Below are 15541 nucleotides of genomic sequence, written 5' to 3' on the forward strand. Positions count from 1 at the left end.
GTTTGTGTGCTCTGCTATGTCTGCTTCCCGTTCCCACTGATTTCCTCCATAATTCAGTTAAAGTCTGTATTCATGTTCATGAGCCGAGTCTGTTTTCCAACCCCCCGGAAACAAGGCTATGAATCCAAACTCATTTCAGCCAAACCGGGAGTGTGAGTCATTCCAAGATCCTCACACGCCTGACTGTCTCCAGGAAAAGGAAGTGGAAACGTAGTAAAAGGAGACTATTATGTATTTTAATTGCACTCTTGGGTGACAGACTAAGAGAGCAGCAGGTTCCCACTTGACATCAGGCCAACGCACCAAGCTTCACACTGGAATCCATCACCTCTGTGCTCGGAAGCCTGATGGTTCGCCTGCTTATCGGTCCCTCTTCCCGGCCATGAGCCGACTCCAGTCTTGCGTTGGCTCAGGGAGTTTCCCAGCTAACCGCCGAATGATGTCATAATGCTGTGGCTTCTCTGATTGGATGAAGGTCCCTTGCAGGCCTGCCTGTGTTCTGACCTTCCGCCAAGGACTGGAGCTGCCTTTTTCATAGAGCAGCAGTGATTCTTTGTCTCACTGGTTCAGTGAAACTTCTTACTCCCACTGGATCCCACCAGAAACTCCAGGACCAAAGATTCCAACACCCCCCCCCCCCAACCATCTATTTCTATGAGGCTCATCCTTTCCCCCCTCCCTCCCTCCGACATGTACTCCTCCCCCAGGCCATGCGGACACAGGCTGCTGGTTAAGACATCTGAGTGACAGCCTGTGGCTTCACCTCGCCTCCCTATTTTATTTTGGGCTTGGCTCCACCGGGGGTGGGGTCGTGGTCCAACCCAGGACTCCCACCTTGACACAACCTGTGAAAACTGTCAGAGGAGAATACAGAAAATGGAAATACAGCTTTAGTCGTATTATTTAACGTTTCGGTGAAATTATATCAGGGGTCATTCAGAAACTTAGTCAGTTAATTGATTGGAGCAACTGGCTTTATAAAAGGCGTAAGTCAAATGAGTTTTTTTTTGCAATCTGCTACATATTTTTCAAGTAACATACTTTTAATAATGCAATTATGGTAACACTTTACTTAGAGCAGTCATATAACTGCATTATAGATACCCTCATAATGCATTGTAATACATTCATAAAGTATTATAAACACGGCTATAAATAGTTATAAAAAGGTATAATATAGCCATGATTAGTATGTATTATTAAGGTATTTATAGTGCTTTATAGATGAGAGCATTCATAATGCAAAATAAACATGTCTATGATGTAGTATACCTTTCTATAAATAGTTATAGCTGTGTTTATAATACTTTATGAATGTGTTATAATGCATTATGAAGGTATCCTTAATGCCGTTATGCAGTATGACTGCTTTAAGTAAAGTGTTACCAGAATGATTTTTATATTCCAGTCTCCTTGCATGAAAGTAACTATAAGATAGACAAGAGTAATTTTTCAGACTCTTATTATCAGGTTTGTTTCAATATTGTCCCACATACGAGTATTATACTCACATATCTTTGACATTATCTATATTCGCCATGGCCGCTGCCAGAAAATTGTCAATCTGTGCCTGTTGTTATAAAGAGAAGATTGTGTGAGTCACAAATATCAATCCAGTGCAGCTGTGAATTTTTAATCCAATCCAAAACTTAATATTAAATTCCAGTAAGGCCCTTCCCAGTACATGGGCAGGACAGGAAGCCAGTCTTTGACAGGAGGGAGGAAAACAGAGAATATGCTGATGCCAAACATAGAGAACCAGGATGGGCGTCGAACCCACAGGCCATGCGGCGTGAGCCACCCATAAGCCACGGTGTCACCTATTCATTGCCGTTTTCCGTATTCAGCGGCAGTTCTGGTATCTGAAATCCAACCCAGCTGCTCAGATGGGCAGTAGTGCGGGCGCCCCTTGAACAATGCTAGCCTGGGCAACTGCCCATTTCGCCTTTGCCATGACCCGCCCATGCCCGTGATTTAGGTAAGGCTATGGCCAATGCACGTGTCCCATCTCTCAGTAATGTTTTCAGAGTGGTATTTTGTCAGTGGGTAGTAATTGTTAGTGGTCTGTTTGCATGGTGTGTCCAACAGTAACAGCCCGTGCCAACAAAAATTTCTGGCTGTCTTCGTCATGTGACAAAAAAGATTTTGAATAATTTGATAATAGAGCTGGGTTTTTGAAACCCTAACCTATCTCCAAAGGTTACCCAGTGCTTCCGAACCCAGTCCTCCTGGACTCCCAGACAGTCCACATTTTTGCTCCCTCTGAGCCTCCAGCCAATCATAAACTCAGAATGTCTAATATGGGCGTGTTGGGAGCTGGATGGTAACAAAAAAATATGGACCGTCTGGGAGTCCCTGAGGACTGGGTTGGACAATAGTGGGCTAAACATCTACATCCTCTTTCCATTTGGAGTGTGTGGTTTAGTTCAGTCAATGTCTCCCAAGTATTGACTTAGCAGCAGTCCAGGAACTGACTGTGGGGGTTATTTTAGATTTAGTAAACAGTTAATTTTAAAATATCATTTTTTTAATGCTTGAAAAACAACTGCAATATGGGCAAAAGGTGGATTTGTCACTCCTGACCAAAGCAAAGTCATGAAAACATACATAAATAACAGCATAGACCTACTGTGAAACAAAATATGCAATAAGAAACAATATGCAGCACATATGTCACACTCTGACATTTGTTCCGCCCATCAACAGTCATTAATAAGTCATAAACACATGTTTTTGCGCGAGCCTAGGGAGGGTCATACCTTGCGTTGTCTGTAGAACAGCGGGACTGAGAACACAGAGATGACCCCTGAGGTGGCAACAGACGGACAAAAGATGTAGGAGGTGATGCACAGTTTGCCTGTTTATACTTCAGGGAACACAGATTTGAAAATACCCACTCTTCTGATTTTTCCACTGTGTTTTTTTTTTACAAGCACTTCTCACACTGTGAATCTGTAGGTGGCTCGAGTGAGACGAATTTGGGGAAAACAATTGAACAGGCTGTTAAGTTCGCAAGAAAAATAACATGGTGGTGTGCAAAAGGACTCAGGGCCTTTAGTAGGAGAAGAGTATGAGTATTAGTAGAGTATTAGTAGAAAAAAATATAGTAGCGAAATAAGTAAGTTTAAAGGTAACGGTAAATTAAAATAACCTAATTTTGCCACAGTGAGAGTGAGTATAGTGACAGATATAGCCAGAGTGACTCTGTGTGTTTTTTTTATTTTTATCGGGAGTGGAGTGAGAGCGATGTGCGAGGAAAGACGAGGAGAGAGATCATAGCAACAGCTGCCATAGGACACACCCATCAGAAAGGGCCTTACCGATGATCATGATGGTTAGTCCGTTGACGATGGCTCCCACGTACGTCAGCAGGTATGCCAGCACCAGGAACTAATAAAAGCAAAAACACGAACTGCATCACACTGCTACAGTGCTTATGGCTCAGCGTAAAAGGTAACTGGACAGTTTACTCAGATAGAAAGCAGTTTTTTCCCAGTGTAAATCGATTTTAATTGAGAGGAAAATTAACAACAGGGCAGCGCCTATGGACAGGAGTTAAATGTTTAGCTATTTATCTGTGTAGTAAATAAATATTTACTCAGAAAAAAACACTTAACGTCAGAATACATGCGAATGAACAATAACACAAAAAAATAACAAGAACTTCTCTGCTCTAAAAGTCACCGATATCTTGTCGGATGGCTGGATGGACGCCGCTGCAGTTCCCAGATCTTTAATTGGGCACCGTAGCCATTCCATGTATTAGTCAAATTTTACCACCAGCTCACTTAATTAATTAACTTAACCAATTAAATAATTTGATGCAGTATTGATGTTGTGCTAGTAGTCGAGTCAATTTCATGGGAGTTTCGGACAGTTGCTGCAGATACTGGCTTGACGAGAGGTTCTGAACTCGCTTTGAATGACTGTGACTTTTGTACAGTCCTGTATCGCCTCACTGACAGTTTGATAAAAAGTAGTACAGCACTGCAGAGGTTTATTTGGCAATTGCTCAGGTTTCCTCTGTATAGTGTCACAGTCCCCCTGCCTTTCTGCTGAACTCCCTCTCACCCCCTTAAAGGTCTTGTGCCTCTCATGTCACATAACTGTCAGGTCAGAGTTCAGCATCGTAGCTGATATCGAATGACTGGATCAAATACCCAGGCAATAAGAACACTACTGTGGCACATATGTTAGTATGTTACATCATTGAAATGGCACCTCGATGCTACTGAACGGAGCAGCAGATGCATTTTATTGAAAAGATAAGGGTCCTTGTCAGGGGCCCAGGTGTGACCTGATTACTCTACTGAGGGACCCGAACCGACGACCTTCTATACGGAAGTTCAAGTCCCTATCCAGCTAAGCCAGCACACAATCCCCGCTAATCCTACTTAGTGGGGATGATTATCACACATTTAGCCAGCTAGTCATGGAAAGAAATAGAACCTGAAAAAATGTATGTACTTGTTCTCTTTGCACTCTAAATTAGTACTGAGAGAAACAGGAAAAAACGACAAAAGAAGGAGGAGGATTAAAGAAAGGATGTGACAGAGAAATAGCAGAGACACACCGATGGAGAGAGGATGAAAGGACACAAATTGCACTTTGTAATCTCTTGACATTGACAGTCCAGCTTTCGTCAGACCTGGCCTCTTTCCCGACAAGCGCGTGCAATTACTACAATTATCCTTACGAAAGCCATCATTTTCAGCTGGGCTGCAATCAGCGTGACATCTCCATGACCGGGTCGCTTCTCGCTAATGCGCTATGCCGGTTAGCGTGGCCACGAGCCAGATGACGCCAGTGCGGCCAGCCAGCATGCTCAGCCAATCAGTTAATGAGCTACCCCCTGATGAGTGGGCAAGCCCGGAAAGGGGGAGGGGCTAGGCTGAGCTGAGGGGTGGGGCTGTGCATCGGTGCACCGTGTGCCCAACAATGAAAACACGGGCAGACAGAGGGACAGAGACGAGCAGCTACTCAATGAGAAGCACAAAAGACAGTGGAAAGCAGAGCAGAGTAATAAGTACTTACATGGGGATAGGCAAAAAGGCTATGGCTGTCTACGTCACACTAGGCCTTGTTTGACTATTGGCAAATTTCCACACACCGGATTTTTGGCGGATAAATATCAGCGACATACCTTCAAAGAGTTGATCAGGTTGGCGACGAAGAGGAGCCTCTTCATCTCCGCGAACGTGGAGAAGGTCAGGACGATGGTGTGCCGCATGTAATGGTCTGCCTTTTCCCCAGTCAGGCTAATGTCATAGTCCAGATACCACCTGAAGAGAGAGAGACGGTCTGGGAGGAACAGCAGAGAGCCCCCACTCCATGCTGCGGCTCCGTGTTCCATTCCAAACACCCCTCATGTGTTCCACTATACTGACGCATAATGAACCTTTAGCTTTCAACCTGGGGGGGCGGGGGGGTAATTATCCAACATTACATGAAATTCAGTTAAGCAGCTGGACCCAAAAGGGCTGAAAGTTACAGGTAGGCCTGCTTTTTAACCCTTTCAAAAATCTATTTGCTAAGTTAATACCATCCGATATATTTTTGGTGGTAACCAAAGGTTTGGAATTGATGGTGGGTATTAAATGCAAATCATCCCTATGTAGGGTCCATAGGGAAAAATATTCTTAGTCGAGTAATATCCATCCATCCATCCATCCATCCATCCATCCATCCATCCATCCATCCATCCACTATTGCAGGAAACACAGGACTGATGGGATGCCAGTGGTAAAACATACATATTTGTACATACATTTAGTAACAAAGTATTAAGCTGCAGACTTTCCAAAGTATCATAAAAATATCAGAAGAACCAGCATTATGAAGCATACTCAGAGACCCACCCCCCACCACCACCCCCCAGAGCATGTGACCCACATGTGGCTTGCCCGCCCCAGAGTTAGGTGCCCCAAAAAGGTAGCCCACTCACTGGAAGGGGTGCACGCCGTCGCCCCACTGCAGCGCGTGCAGCACGTGGTAGTAGATGCGGACAGAGATGGTGAAGCACATGGTGACCAGGCACAGGGTGGACACCACGGTGATGATGCTGAGCTGGAAGAGGGAGAGCAGGCCCACCACCAGCCCCGTGAAGAGCACGCCTGTGCGCTCCATGTCCTTCCAGTAGATCAGGTCCAGGACTGGTAGGGGGTGGGAGGACATGGGAGAGGACACCAAAAAAGGGATGGGGACAGGGAGAACAAAGATGGAGGGATGTGTTATGAAACAGGAGTGGAGATAATTTATCTGAAATCGGCAGATAAAGTGTAAGTGACCCAGAGAGGCTAACAGTAAAGCAAAAAAATAACAGAGGCAGAATAGGAGAGAGACGTCCTCTGGCAGAGCGAGGCCTTTTAGCACAGAAGCCATTTTTAAAAGGGGAGATATGATTACACTAAAGCTGTCAAAGAGGAATCAGGCGAACGTGGGATATTACCCACAATTCCCATCACCTCATTCCTGCCCAGTAATTACAGCAACCCCTCAGTGGGATGCTTTGTATTGTGGAGGAGCACCTTCTTTGCTTTTAAGCTATTGAAGCACGGGTTGTAGGATATTGTGGCGGGGTCTCTCTGGCCCCCACTCGCCTTGGAAATGTGGAAGGCCCTCGGCCTGCTGGGGGGGCACGATGGGAGCGTTTCAGAATTCCGGCTTGGCTAAATATAGAGAGCGCAGGAAGGGAATAGCTGGTCAGGGTGGGGGGGGCTGGGGGGACTTGGTGAAAGACCCAGAAATTGAATGCAGCCACTAAAAGCACCTGCTGACAGCCCTCAATCCCCACCCCCCCAGTCTGGCTCTCCCACACCCCCCATGCACAGCAGGAGCTGCCACTGGCTCTGGGCAGCCCCCGCTGGGACAGCTGTAACAGTAGATACAGCGGGAGCGGTTATCCTTCTGCCCTCCCCCATCCCATCTCCCCCCCCCCCCCCCGCCCCCATATCAAAGCTTTCCCCACACAATGCAAACGCAGCCTCGGGTTTCACTGTAACATAGATTATTTTTTTGCTGCCGTTCACCTGAAATATTTGCAGATGATATCATTTCAGCTTTCAGCCACGGGCAACTTTACTTATTTCCTGGAAGAACGGAGGACCGAGCGCTCAATGCAAATGAAGGCAATTTGCCTGCATTGGGCTAATTTTCAAGCATAACCATTAGCCCAGTCCTCATATTGCTCACAGCGTATTCGGTCACTGCTGAGTTCTTTTGTGAAGCTGCCGGCTCTCGGACAGAAGGGCAGCGGAGGCCACATTGACGGCGGAGATGTTCCCTTAGCACCTGGTGCCCATAGGCATAACAAAGGATAGACCAACTGCAGCGCTATTCATAAAACATGACACCTGTCCCTCGAACAGATGGATGCAGAGTCCTCCACTCCTCCACATGCAAGAGCTGTCACGCTCAAAGCCAGAACCACGTTATCATCGCGCCAAAAAAAAAATATATATATATCATAGAGTACTGCTTATATACACTACTGATATTTGTTCATCTAGAATGTTTTAATAATTGGATTTAAAACCTTGTAGTGTGATCGACAAGCTATTTTTGGCCCTTCAGCAGTGACTCTCAGGTCTTAAATAATTCTGAATGGGTGAATTTTAAGTACAACGATTGTAGGCAGACACTCAAACACGCAGCCACACGCGATCTGACAGAAGCTGCCCTCCACCCACTGAAAGTCACAGCCTCTTGTTAAAATCACAGCAACTTGTGACCTACAAATCCAAGAGCAGCTTATTAAAAAGAAATGCGAACAGATAGCTCATGTTTGCCAAGTCGAAATAATGGATAGACCCATCTGATCTGACGTGGCATGTTCCAAATTCACGACTCACTCAACTACTGACTAAGTACCGCTGACACCTGTCGTACAACTTCAATAAATATCACCCACAGAGTCATTCTGTTTCTTGCTGAGGATCCAAAAGATCTCATTAATATCGGTGTCTCTGCAAGAAAGATTTGTCGTCCCATCAAGGACTGATTCATGACTCATCCTCAAATGTGTAGAAGAAGATCACTGCTCCACAGGCAGAAGTACACAAACGCTTCTCATTGTCGGCCCTCGCTAAAGCCCCCTTCCTGGCTTAGATGCCAACCAAATGGCCCCCGGACTCCCATCTCTTTGTGGTTCCGGCATTAATCTCGTTTTCCGGGCTTCTCTCCCTCACCTTTGTCCGTCATTTTGGCCGCTTGGTCTTGCTGATCCCTCTTGTTGCAGACCCCTCGACTGGCTAAGGCCCTCGGGGCTGTTTTTGGCCACTCCAGCCCAGTCAGCAGTCCTGCTGGCCTAATTATATCCGGCCAATTGTACACACCCCACCTCACCCCCCCAGGAGTCACCGGACACACACACACACACAGACAAACGCAGACACACGCAGGTTTGTAATTATATATTTGTAGGGACTCTCAATTCATTACTATGGGGAAAACTCTAATCCCAACACAATGACCGTAACCATAAGTAACCTAATTAAATATGAGACTTTTGGCATTTTTACTTTTGATTGCATCCCCAGATCTTTGTGGGGGCCTGAAAAATGGTCCCCACAACATGAAAAAAACTGTATTTTATTACATTGTGGGGGACATTATTTACAGACTCACCTCATATCATCCCTCAAACCTCTCAAATCTCGAAATATCATAGATACCAAAATAACAAATTGCCTATTTAAAAGTGCAGTGCTGTGAGAGCAGTGAGCGATTCAGCAATGAGTCACACTTTTCTGAAAGGTAACAGATACGTGAACTGATGCTCACTGCTTCACTGTAATAAAACTGAAAGAAAGGCCTTGTGTTATAAACTGGCTAATTTGTCCACATCCTCTTGATACTACAGGTATACAAATGCAAATGCCTATGAGCAAATGCCCTTTATTAGCTTGCTGGATATTTTGAGAACTGCAGTTCAAGGAAATTCACAGTGTACTGTTTACAGCCACCACTGATACTGTGAAGTTGTGGGGAGCTAACATTATATGCTATAATAATGTTATTGTTTTACACATTAGGACACAAGTCATTATGAGGAGAACACACAAATTCAGACAGCCTAGAAAGGAATCAAAGAGGTAGATACAGTGGCCTTCTACCTTCTGTCTGCGTCCACTGTGTTGTGTCCTCTGATAGGCTTAACTCTGAGTATAAGCGCTCACTCCCCGGGTCTTCCTGAGTGCTTTGGCCAATAGAAGAAGACGAAGTAGATGATGTCACATCAGTGATCCCACCTCCTGGTTGCTCAGCTACAAGGAGTGTGTCTATGGTTTCCATGGCAGCAGGAGAGCTTTCTCCGGCATGTAAAACTGCAGAGCGGAACACATAGCATAACAAACTCTCAACAAAAGTGCAACATACAGAAACTCTTCATAAAACGTACACAAAAGCGAGTATGTCATTGCTCTGAGCAAGAGCAATATTTAAATGCATGTACTGAACAAACTTTATGGATGAATGTGTTACAATAATTACGTTTTCATTTTAGCTATTTAGGCAAGGGTGTAGATTTGGGTAAGGATGGTACAGATATAACCCTACCAATATTGTGGGAGTACTGTGTGTGTTTAGGGGGGGCGTGGGGCTGATATGGTCCCTACTGAAGTTGAAACCAAACCCATGCCCTTATATTTAGGAATTTAAGAAACTATTATGAATGCTTATTGTGAGTGTGATGATCATTTTAAAAACCAATGAAACAATAAATGTAAACACAGGTCTATGCACCTATATGTTTCAAATCCAAATCAATCTGTACAATGTCCTTGTAAACTTGTCAAAATTTTAACGAGGAATTTCCAATCCCTCCAGAAGCACACGTGTTCCACACAAGGCACAAAGTAACCATTAAGTAATTATTCAGTCATACTATAAATTACTTAAGAACATAGTATTTCTTAAACCCAACAAACCATCAACACAGAGCACTACAGCAATCATCTGAAAGGACATATTTTCCATAAGTTCTTTTTACTGAGAATTGACTGACTTACAAACCCATAATACTTGGTACTCTTGGTGCCAAACAAGCACCACCATTCCGGATTACACCATCTACCTGTCTGCATATCACACTTCATGAACTGCCGAGTCGTGAGCATTCGTGGTTTTCAGCTACAACACAGCTTCACACCTGATTCACAACTACGAGCTCGAAGACTGCTGTGCTCACGCATACAGCTATTTATTAAATGAAGCATTCAGAAGGGTTTCATTTGAATTGCTTTAGCTAACATGCTGTGGCTGCTCACTCTCAGGGGCTCAGTATGTGAATGTACTTAAAGTAAGGAGAAACAGGCTCCGGTACTCCTCTTGTTATTCAGTACTAGGTGCCGGTACTCCCTTTGATATTCAATACCAGATAACGGTACTCCCCTTGTTATTCAGTACTAGGTGCCGGTACTCCCCTTGTTATTCAGTACCAGGCTCCGGTACTCCCCTTGTTATTCAGGACCAGGCGCCGGTACTCCCCTTGTTATTCAGTACCTGGTGCCAGTACTCCCCTTGATATTCAATACCAGGTGCCGGTACTCCCCTTGTTTTTCAGTACCAGGCGCCAGTACTCCCCTTGTTATTCAGTACCAGGCACCGGTACTCCCCTTGTTATTCAGTACCAGGTGCCAGTACTCCCTTTGATGTTCAGTACCAGGTGCCAGTACTCCCCTTGTTATTCAGTACTAGGTGCCAGTAGTCCCTTTGATATTCAGTACTAGGTGCCAGTACTCCCTTGGATATTCAATACCAGGTGCCGGTACTCCCCTTGTTATTCAGTACTAGGTGCTGGTACTCTCTGGGGCAAGGTGACATTTTGTCAGGTAGCTTAGCATTTTTAGCTATAAACCTTACTCACTCTGGTCACTATATCATCTGACATTACTGACATTATCTTTTTCAAGTTAAATCCACGCAAATGCAAAACAAGAGCTCATTCCTTAGTTACAGCCTCACAGAGGTCCGTCATTGGTGTGCGGCAAAGCGTTGCTCCAAACCATGATTAAACGTAGAGATACATCCATCCATCCATCCATTTTCCAAACCACTTATCCTACTGGGTCCAGAGCCTATCCCAGAAGCAATGGGCACGAGGCAGGGAACAACCCAGGATGGGGGGCCAGCCCATCGCAGGGCACACTCACACACCATTCACTCACACATGCTCTCCTACGGGCAATTTAGCAAGTCCAATTAGCCTCAGCATGTTTTTAGACTGTGGGGGGAAACCGGAGTACCCGGAGGAAACCCCACAATGACATGGGGAGAACATGCAAACTCCACACACATGTAACCCAGGCGGAGACTCAAACCTGGGTCCCAGAGGTGTGATGCAACAGTGCTAACCACTGCACCACCATGCCGCCCCCTACATGGAGATACAGTATTATAGAAATGTTGAGTTGCTAATGGAGGCAGTGGAAAATGCTGACTGGCCTAGTCCAAAACTCCTGCTGTGATCTCTCACGAGCAGCGTGGTTCCTGGCAGCAGTATGGTTCTGTACAGTGTGTTTAAGTTCTTTTATAGTGTAACATTGTTCTGAAGCTCCTTACCTTGGAGTCCGTCTGAGAGGTCAAGTTGCTGGGATTGTGAGGACTGTTCCTGCTCCCTGTCCTCTTCTGCAGGCTCCTCATCCTGAAGGTCCATCGGAGGAGGAGGTGAAAGTGGAGGCTGCAGTGTCAGTTCCAGGCTTGAGGACGGGCCAGGCTCCTCCCCAGCTGTGCCCTCTGCCTCATCCTCCATCTCTGCCTCCATCTCCATTTCCTCAGGTAGAAAAGAGTCAGGCATCCATTCCTCTTGAGGTGAATCGAGAGGGGGGAGTGTCTCTGAGGTATCTGCACGCGCCAGGGCCGTCCGGCCTCCCCGGCCCCACGCCCTACGCCGACCCCCCCCCACCGAGTCCCATCGAGAAGCCCCGCCCAAGTCCGGCTCTGAGAAGGCTATGTATGAGAAAGTGAGCTCGAAAGAGTTCTGTCGGGGCGTCCCCCACACCGATGGGCTGCTGGCCCCGCCTTCTTCGTCATCGATACCGTCGTCTTCATCAGACCACTCCCGTGCTGTCTGCAACTCTGGGAAATCCGACTCTTCATTGCCACCTGAAATCAATGAGAAACATGTTACTGTGGCTGTTCATCCATCTGTCCATCCATCCATCCATCCATCCATCCATCCATACATCCATCCATACATCCATACACTTTTCTTCCATACTGAATAGCAAGTACAGGGTACAACGAGGACATGGAGTTATGCAGATATTATAAAATGTTTCATTCATACATGACATATTACATTATTATCTGTCCATCCATCCATCCATCCATCCATCCATTTTTCTTGAGAAAATTTGAATAGAGAAATTGAGAAAAGAACTTTTCAGATATTATAAAACATTTCAAAATATATTACATGTGCTACATCTTAGATTACACTTGTATCATTCTGTCCATCCATCCATCCATCCATCCATCCATCCATCCATCCATTTTCCATAACCACTTATCCATCACGGGGTACACTGAGCCTGGAGCCCATCCCAGGAAGCAGAAGGCAGGAGACATCACACCATCACATCACTGTGATTTAAAATATTCCTGATAGTAACACCTAGACTTATATTAAGCCTTAGGAAAGCAGCAGTATTAACTAAGAAATGGCTTTATTGTTTCAGCAGAAGGCAAAATTACAGATTAAATTGGGGTATTATTTAGTTATTTCAGGAAAAAGAACGAGAGGAAAGAGAAACTGATTAAAATCATAGAACAAGTTTTTTTTTCCACAGAACATTTTTGACTGTCTGCCTGCTTCCAACAGAAAACAGCGCTAATCTCTGTGCTAAAAGCTGGAGTCCTGAGGAAAGGCCAGCTCACTGATTCCCGAAGCTGAAAGACAAAGCCGGAGCGGATGGATCCTCACCATCAGTGCAGGGAGGTGTGGAGTCAGGTGTCGAAGAGACAGAACCAAATTCCTCTGGAACGAGAGTCAGAAGCAGAGAGGATCAGCACCGTCTTCACTCCTCATTCTCTACAGCAGTGCTCCCCCAGCCAGGCCATGTTTTTGCTCCCTCCCAAATCCCTACAAATGTGGGCAGGAAGCTGGGAGGTAGCAAAAACGTGGACTGGATGAGGGGGTCCCAAGGACCGGGTTTAGGAGCACTGCCCTACAGTTCCTATGGCAAGACATAGACTCCAATGCTAACAGAGATGACAGAGATGGTCGCAGAAACAGCATTAGCCGAACGTAGCATTTTGGATCGTAACCCACACAGGCAGATGCTAGTTTTCCTGTGACTGTTCTTAGGTGAGCTCCAGCCTGCATGGAGCAGAGCAGGTAAACAAGTCACTCATTAATCAGCAAGCTGCAATAGTGCGCTGCAGCGTAACAGAACACCATCGCAGCACGGATTCCCAGCTATGCGCTTAAACTGCATGCAAAACATTTTACGAGCCGGGGAACAAGAAACAAAATGGTTGCCTCTCTAAAGCCGCCGAATCAAACTGTAAAAGTATGATAAAATAAGAGAACAGAGTGCATTAATGTATAAACATTATTTATCACTTAGACTCCCCAGATTCTATCGACACCTTCAGTTTTGGTCGCTGGAGGAGGGTCAGTGAACCATTTTGTCATGTGGGACATTAACTGTAATTAACGCCAACTCTGGCTTGGACTCCCAAAACTCTGGACTTCTTGCGGCAGTTGAAGGAGACCCGGAAAGTAATCGACCGGCTAAGTGACCCCCGGAAACGGCACTTGGGCGAACCCCAGAGCTTCTGGACAAGATCCAGCTGACTGTGATGCATTCGGATGGGATGGTTCCGCTGGGGGGTCACAGCAGCGGCGGTGCAGCATCGCAGGAAACCATGCGAGCGACATGTCCACATGCAAGCGTCAACCTCCACCCCCTTCTACGCTCCTCTGATGAGCGAGGGGCTCGTTCTGTCAAATGCACCGGTGCGACAGGCTTTCTGGCGCATCTAGATGGGGAAGGCGGGACCCCAGCACCCTGTCATCCACCCCGATGTGTTTACTGCAAGCCATGCTCCCGTCGAGATGATGGGGGGGGGGGGGAGGAGACGAGTAGACCATCAACAGTAGCACGGATGCACCAAGAGCTACACCAACAGGCAGGAAGATGGCAATAAAGACAAAAGATACGCACTGCAGTGGGAGAATCCCAGCGCCTGGCCCATGCTCCATTAAGACTCTCCGGGGCCCCTTCAGACTGGCGCTTGCCTCGCTGCCGGCCGGTCGCTCCTCTCTGTGGACCTCTCTCCCCCGACTCCCTCTTCTGTCCCCCTCTCTCCTTTCCTTTCTTCTTCCCTAGATGCACTGCCGTCGCCCAGGCTCGCTCTTGCTCGCTCGCTCCCACACCCTCCCTCTCCCTCTCTCTCTCTCCCCCACCCCCCCCAGGTCCCTCCCTCTCTCTATCCCTCCCTCTTGCTCTGTGTATTGTATGCAGGGGAGAGGCGCAGGAGAGAGGGAGGGGGGGGGAGTGTGTTTGTGCCTCTGCGGACATGTGCTCCTCCGCCCTGTACATTCAAGGACGATTGTCGGTGTGTATTGATATGTGACACCTCTTATTCTGGACATATGCGTGTGACGCCTGACAGTTTGTCTGTATATGTGTGCATGCTCTCTGCCTCGTATGAATTTTAATTATGTGACCATTTTACTCCAGTTTCATTGTCCCAGGACTCACCGTAAACAAAGGGAGCCCTGGTTCATTATAGTAAATGCTATTCCAACCTGCTAAGAAATAGGCAAGCAAATCGAATACTACCCAAATACTAAGTAATATTTATCCTAAAATCAATTCCCTTTTAATCAACACAATTCTGAAAAGCTGGGAAAATAACACACATGTGATCATGAGTCAACAGGCAGCTGCACCAGAGTCATAGTGCTTTTCTTATAATTAAAAGTGGTCACATGGTCTGTCAGCTGATCCACATGTCACTACAGAGGCTGACATGGGCCAAAAATGAACCAATGACTGATATCCTGTAAATCAAATGAGCATTACTCCTGATGCAACATCATTCTGATTTAAGGTTTTTTTTTGATCAAACGTTTTGTGAAATCTTGACCAAAAACAGGATAATGGAAAAACTGTATAACAAGGACTCATGAAGGAACTAAATAACAATTATAAACACAATTACAAATGGATTGTATATCCGGTTGATTGTCAATTAACAGTTTGCATTACTTATAAAGTAGGTGTGACAATCAGCACTTATATATGTGAGTTTTCAACATGAGATAACCGAGTCACAAAGAGGTCAAACAGCCGGAACCTGAAATACATATAAGACCACATAAAATAAGATACTCCATTGATCCCATGGGAAAATTTAAAAATAGTCTTTGAAACCATCATGCATAAAGAAATACAGGCAAACTGCAGCAGCAAAGATGCACCACTGGTCGTACGTCAAAGCTCAGCAACCGAGATAGACAAGACAAGTCAGACTTAATAGTGGCTCTGGGTTTCAGTCTTGGAAAAAAGCTGCATGTCGTGACCTACACCGA

At 45.9% G+C, this 15541-nt stretch overlaps 1 protein-coding gene across 2 annotated transcripts; it reads right to left on the reverse strand.

Annotated features, from left to right (window-relative positions):
* Positions 1 to 214: 214 nt before the first annotated feature.
* On the reverse strand, positions 215 to 14340 carry rtn2a (reticulon 2a). 2 transcript variants are annotated; one of them, XM_048981885.1, is made up of 10 exons: positions 14169 to 14340; positions 12923 to 12976; positions 11560 to 12102; positions 9114 to 9323; positions 5945 to 6152; positions 5144 to 5282; positions 3321 to 3390; positions 2760 to 2806; positions 1512 to 1570; positions 215 to 854 (listed from the first exon to the last, which is right to left on the reverse strand). In XM_048981885.1, exons 1-10 carry the CDS (start codon positions 14197 to 14199, stop codon positions 773 to 775), a joined length of 1443 nt encoding a protein of 480 aa, XP_048837842.1. In that variant the 5' UTR covers positions 14200 to 14340; the 3' UTR covers positions 215 to 772. The 2 variants fall into 2 exon arrangements, with proteins under 2 accessions (XP_048837842.1, XP_048837843.1); XM_048981886.1 differs by lacking the exons at positions 9114 to 9323; positions 11560 to 12102; positions 12923 to 12976; positions 14169 to 14340 and adding an exon at positions 8187 to 8310.
* Between the last annotated feature and the right edge of the window lie 1201 nt (positions 14341 to 15541).

This window comes from Brienomyrus brachyistius, chromosome 17 (genome assembly GCF_023856365.1).
Source record: "Brienomyrus brachyistius isolate T26 chromosome 17, BBRACH_0.4, whole genome shotgun sequence".
Lineage (NCBI taxonomy): Eukaryota > Metazoa > Chordata > Actinopteri > Osteoglossiformes > Mormyridae > Brienomyrus > Brienomyrus brachyistius.

What these genes read in the sequence shown, in the direction of transcription:
- rtn2a (XM_048981885.1), bottom strand. Translation starts at nt 14,199, where the DNA reads ATGGGCCAGGCGCTGGGATTCTCCCACTGCA. An exon ending in GCTGGGATTCTCCCACTGCA is followed by an intron (nt 12,977 to 14,168) that starts GTGCGTATCTTT and finishes CTCTCGTTCCAG; the next exon opens with AGGAATTTGGTTCTGTCTCT. An exon ending in ATAGATAATGTCAAAGATAT is followed by an intron (nt 855 to 1,511) that starts GTGAGTATAATA and finishes CTCCTCTGACAG; the next exon opens with TTTTCACAGGTTGTGTCAAG.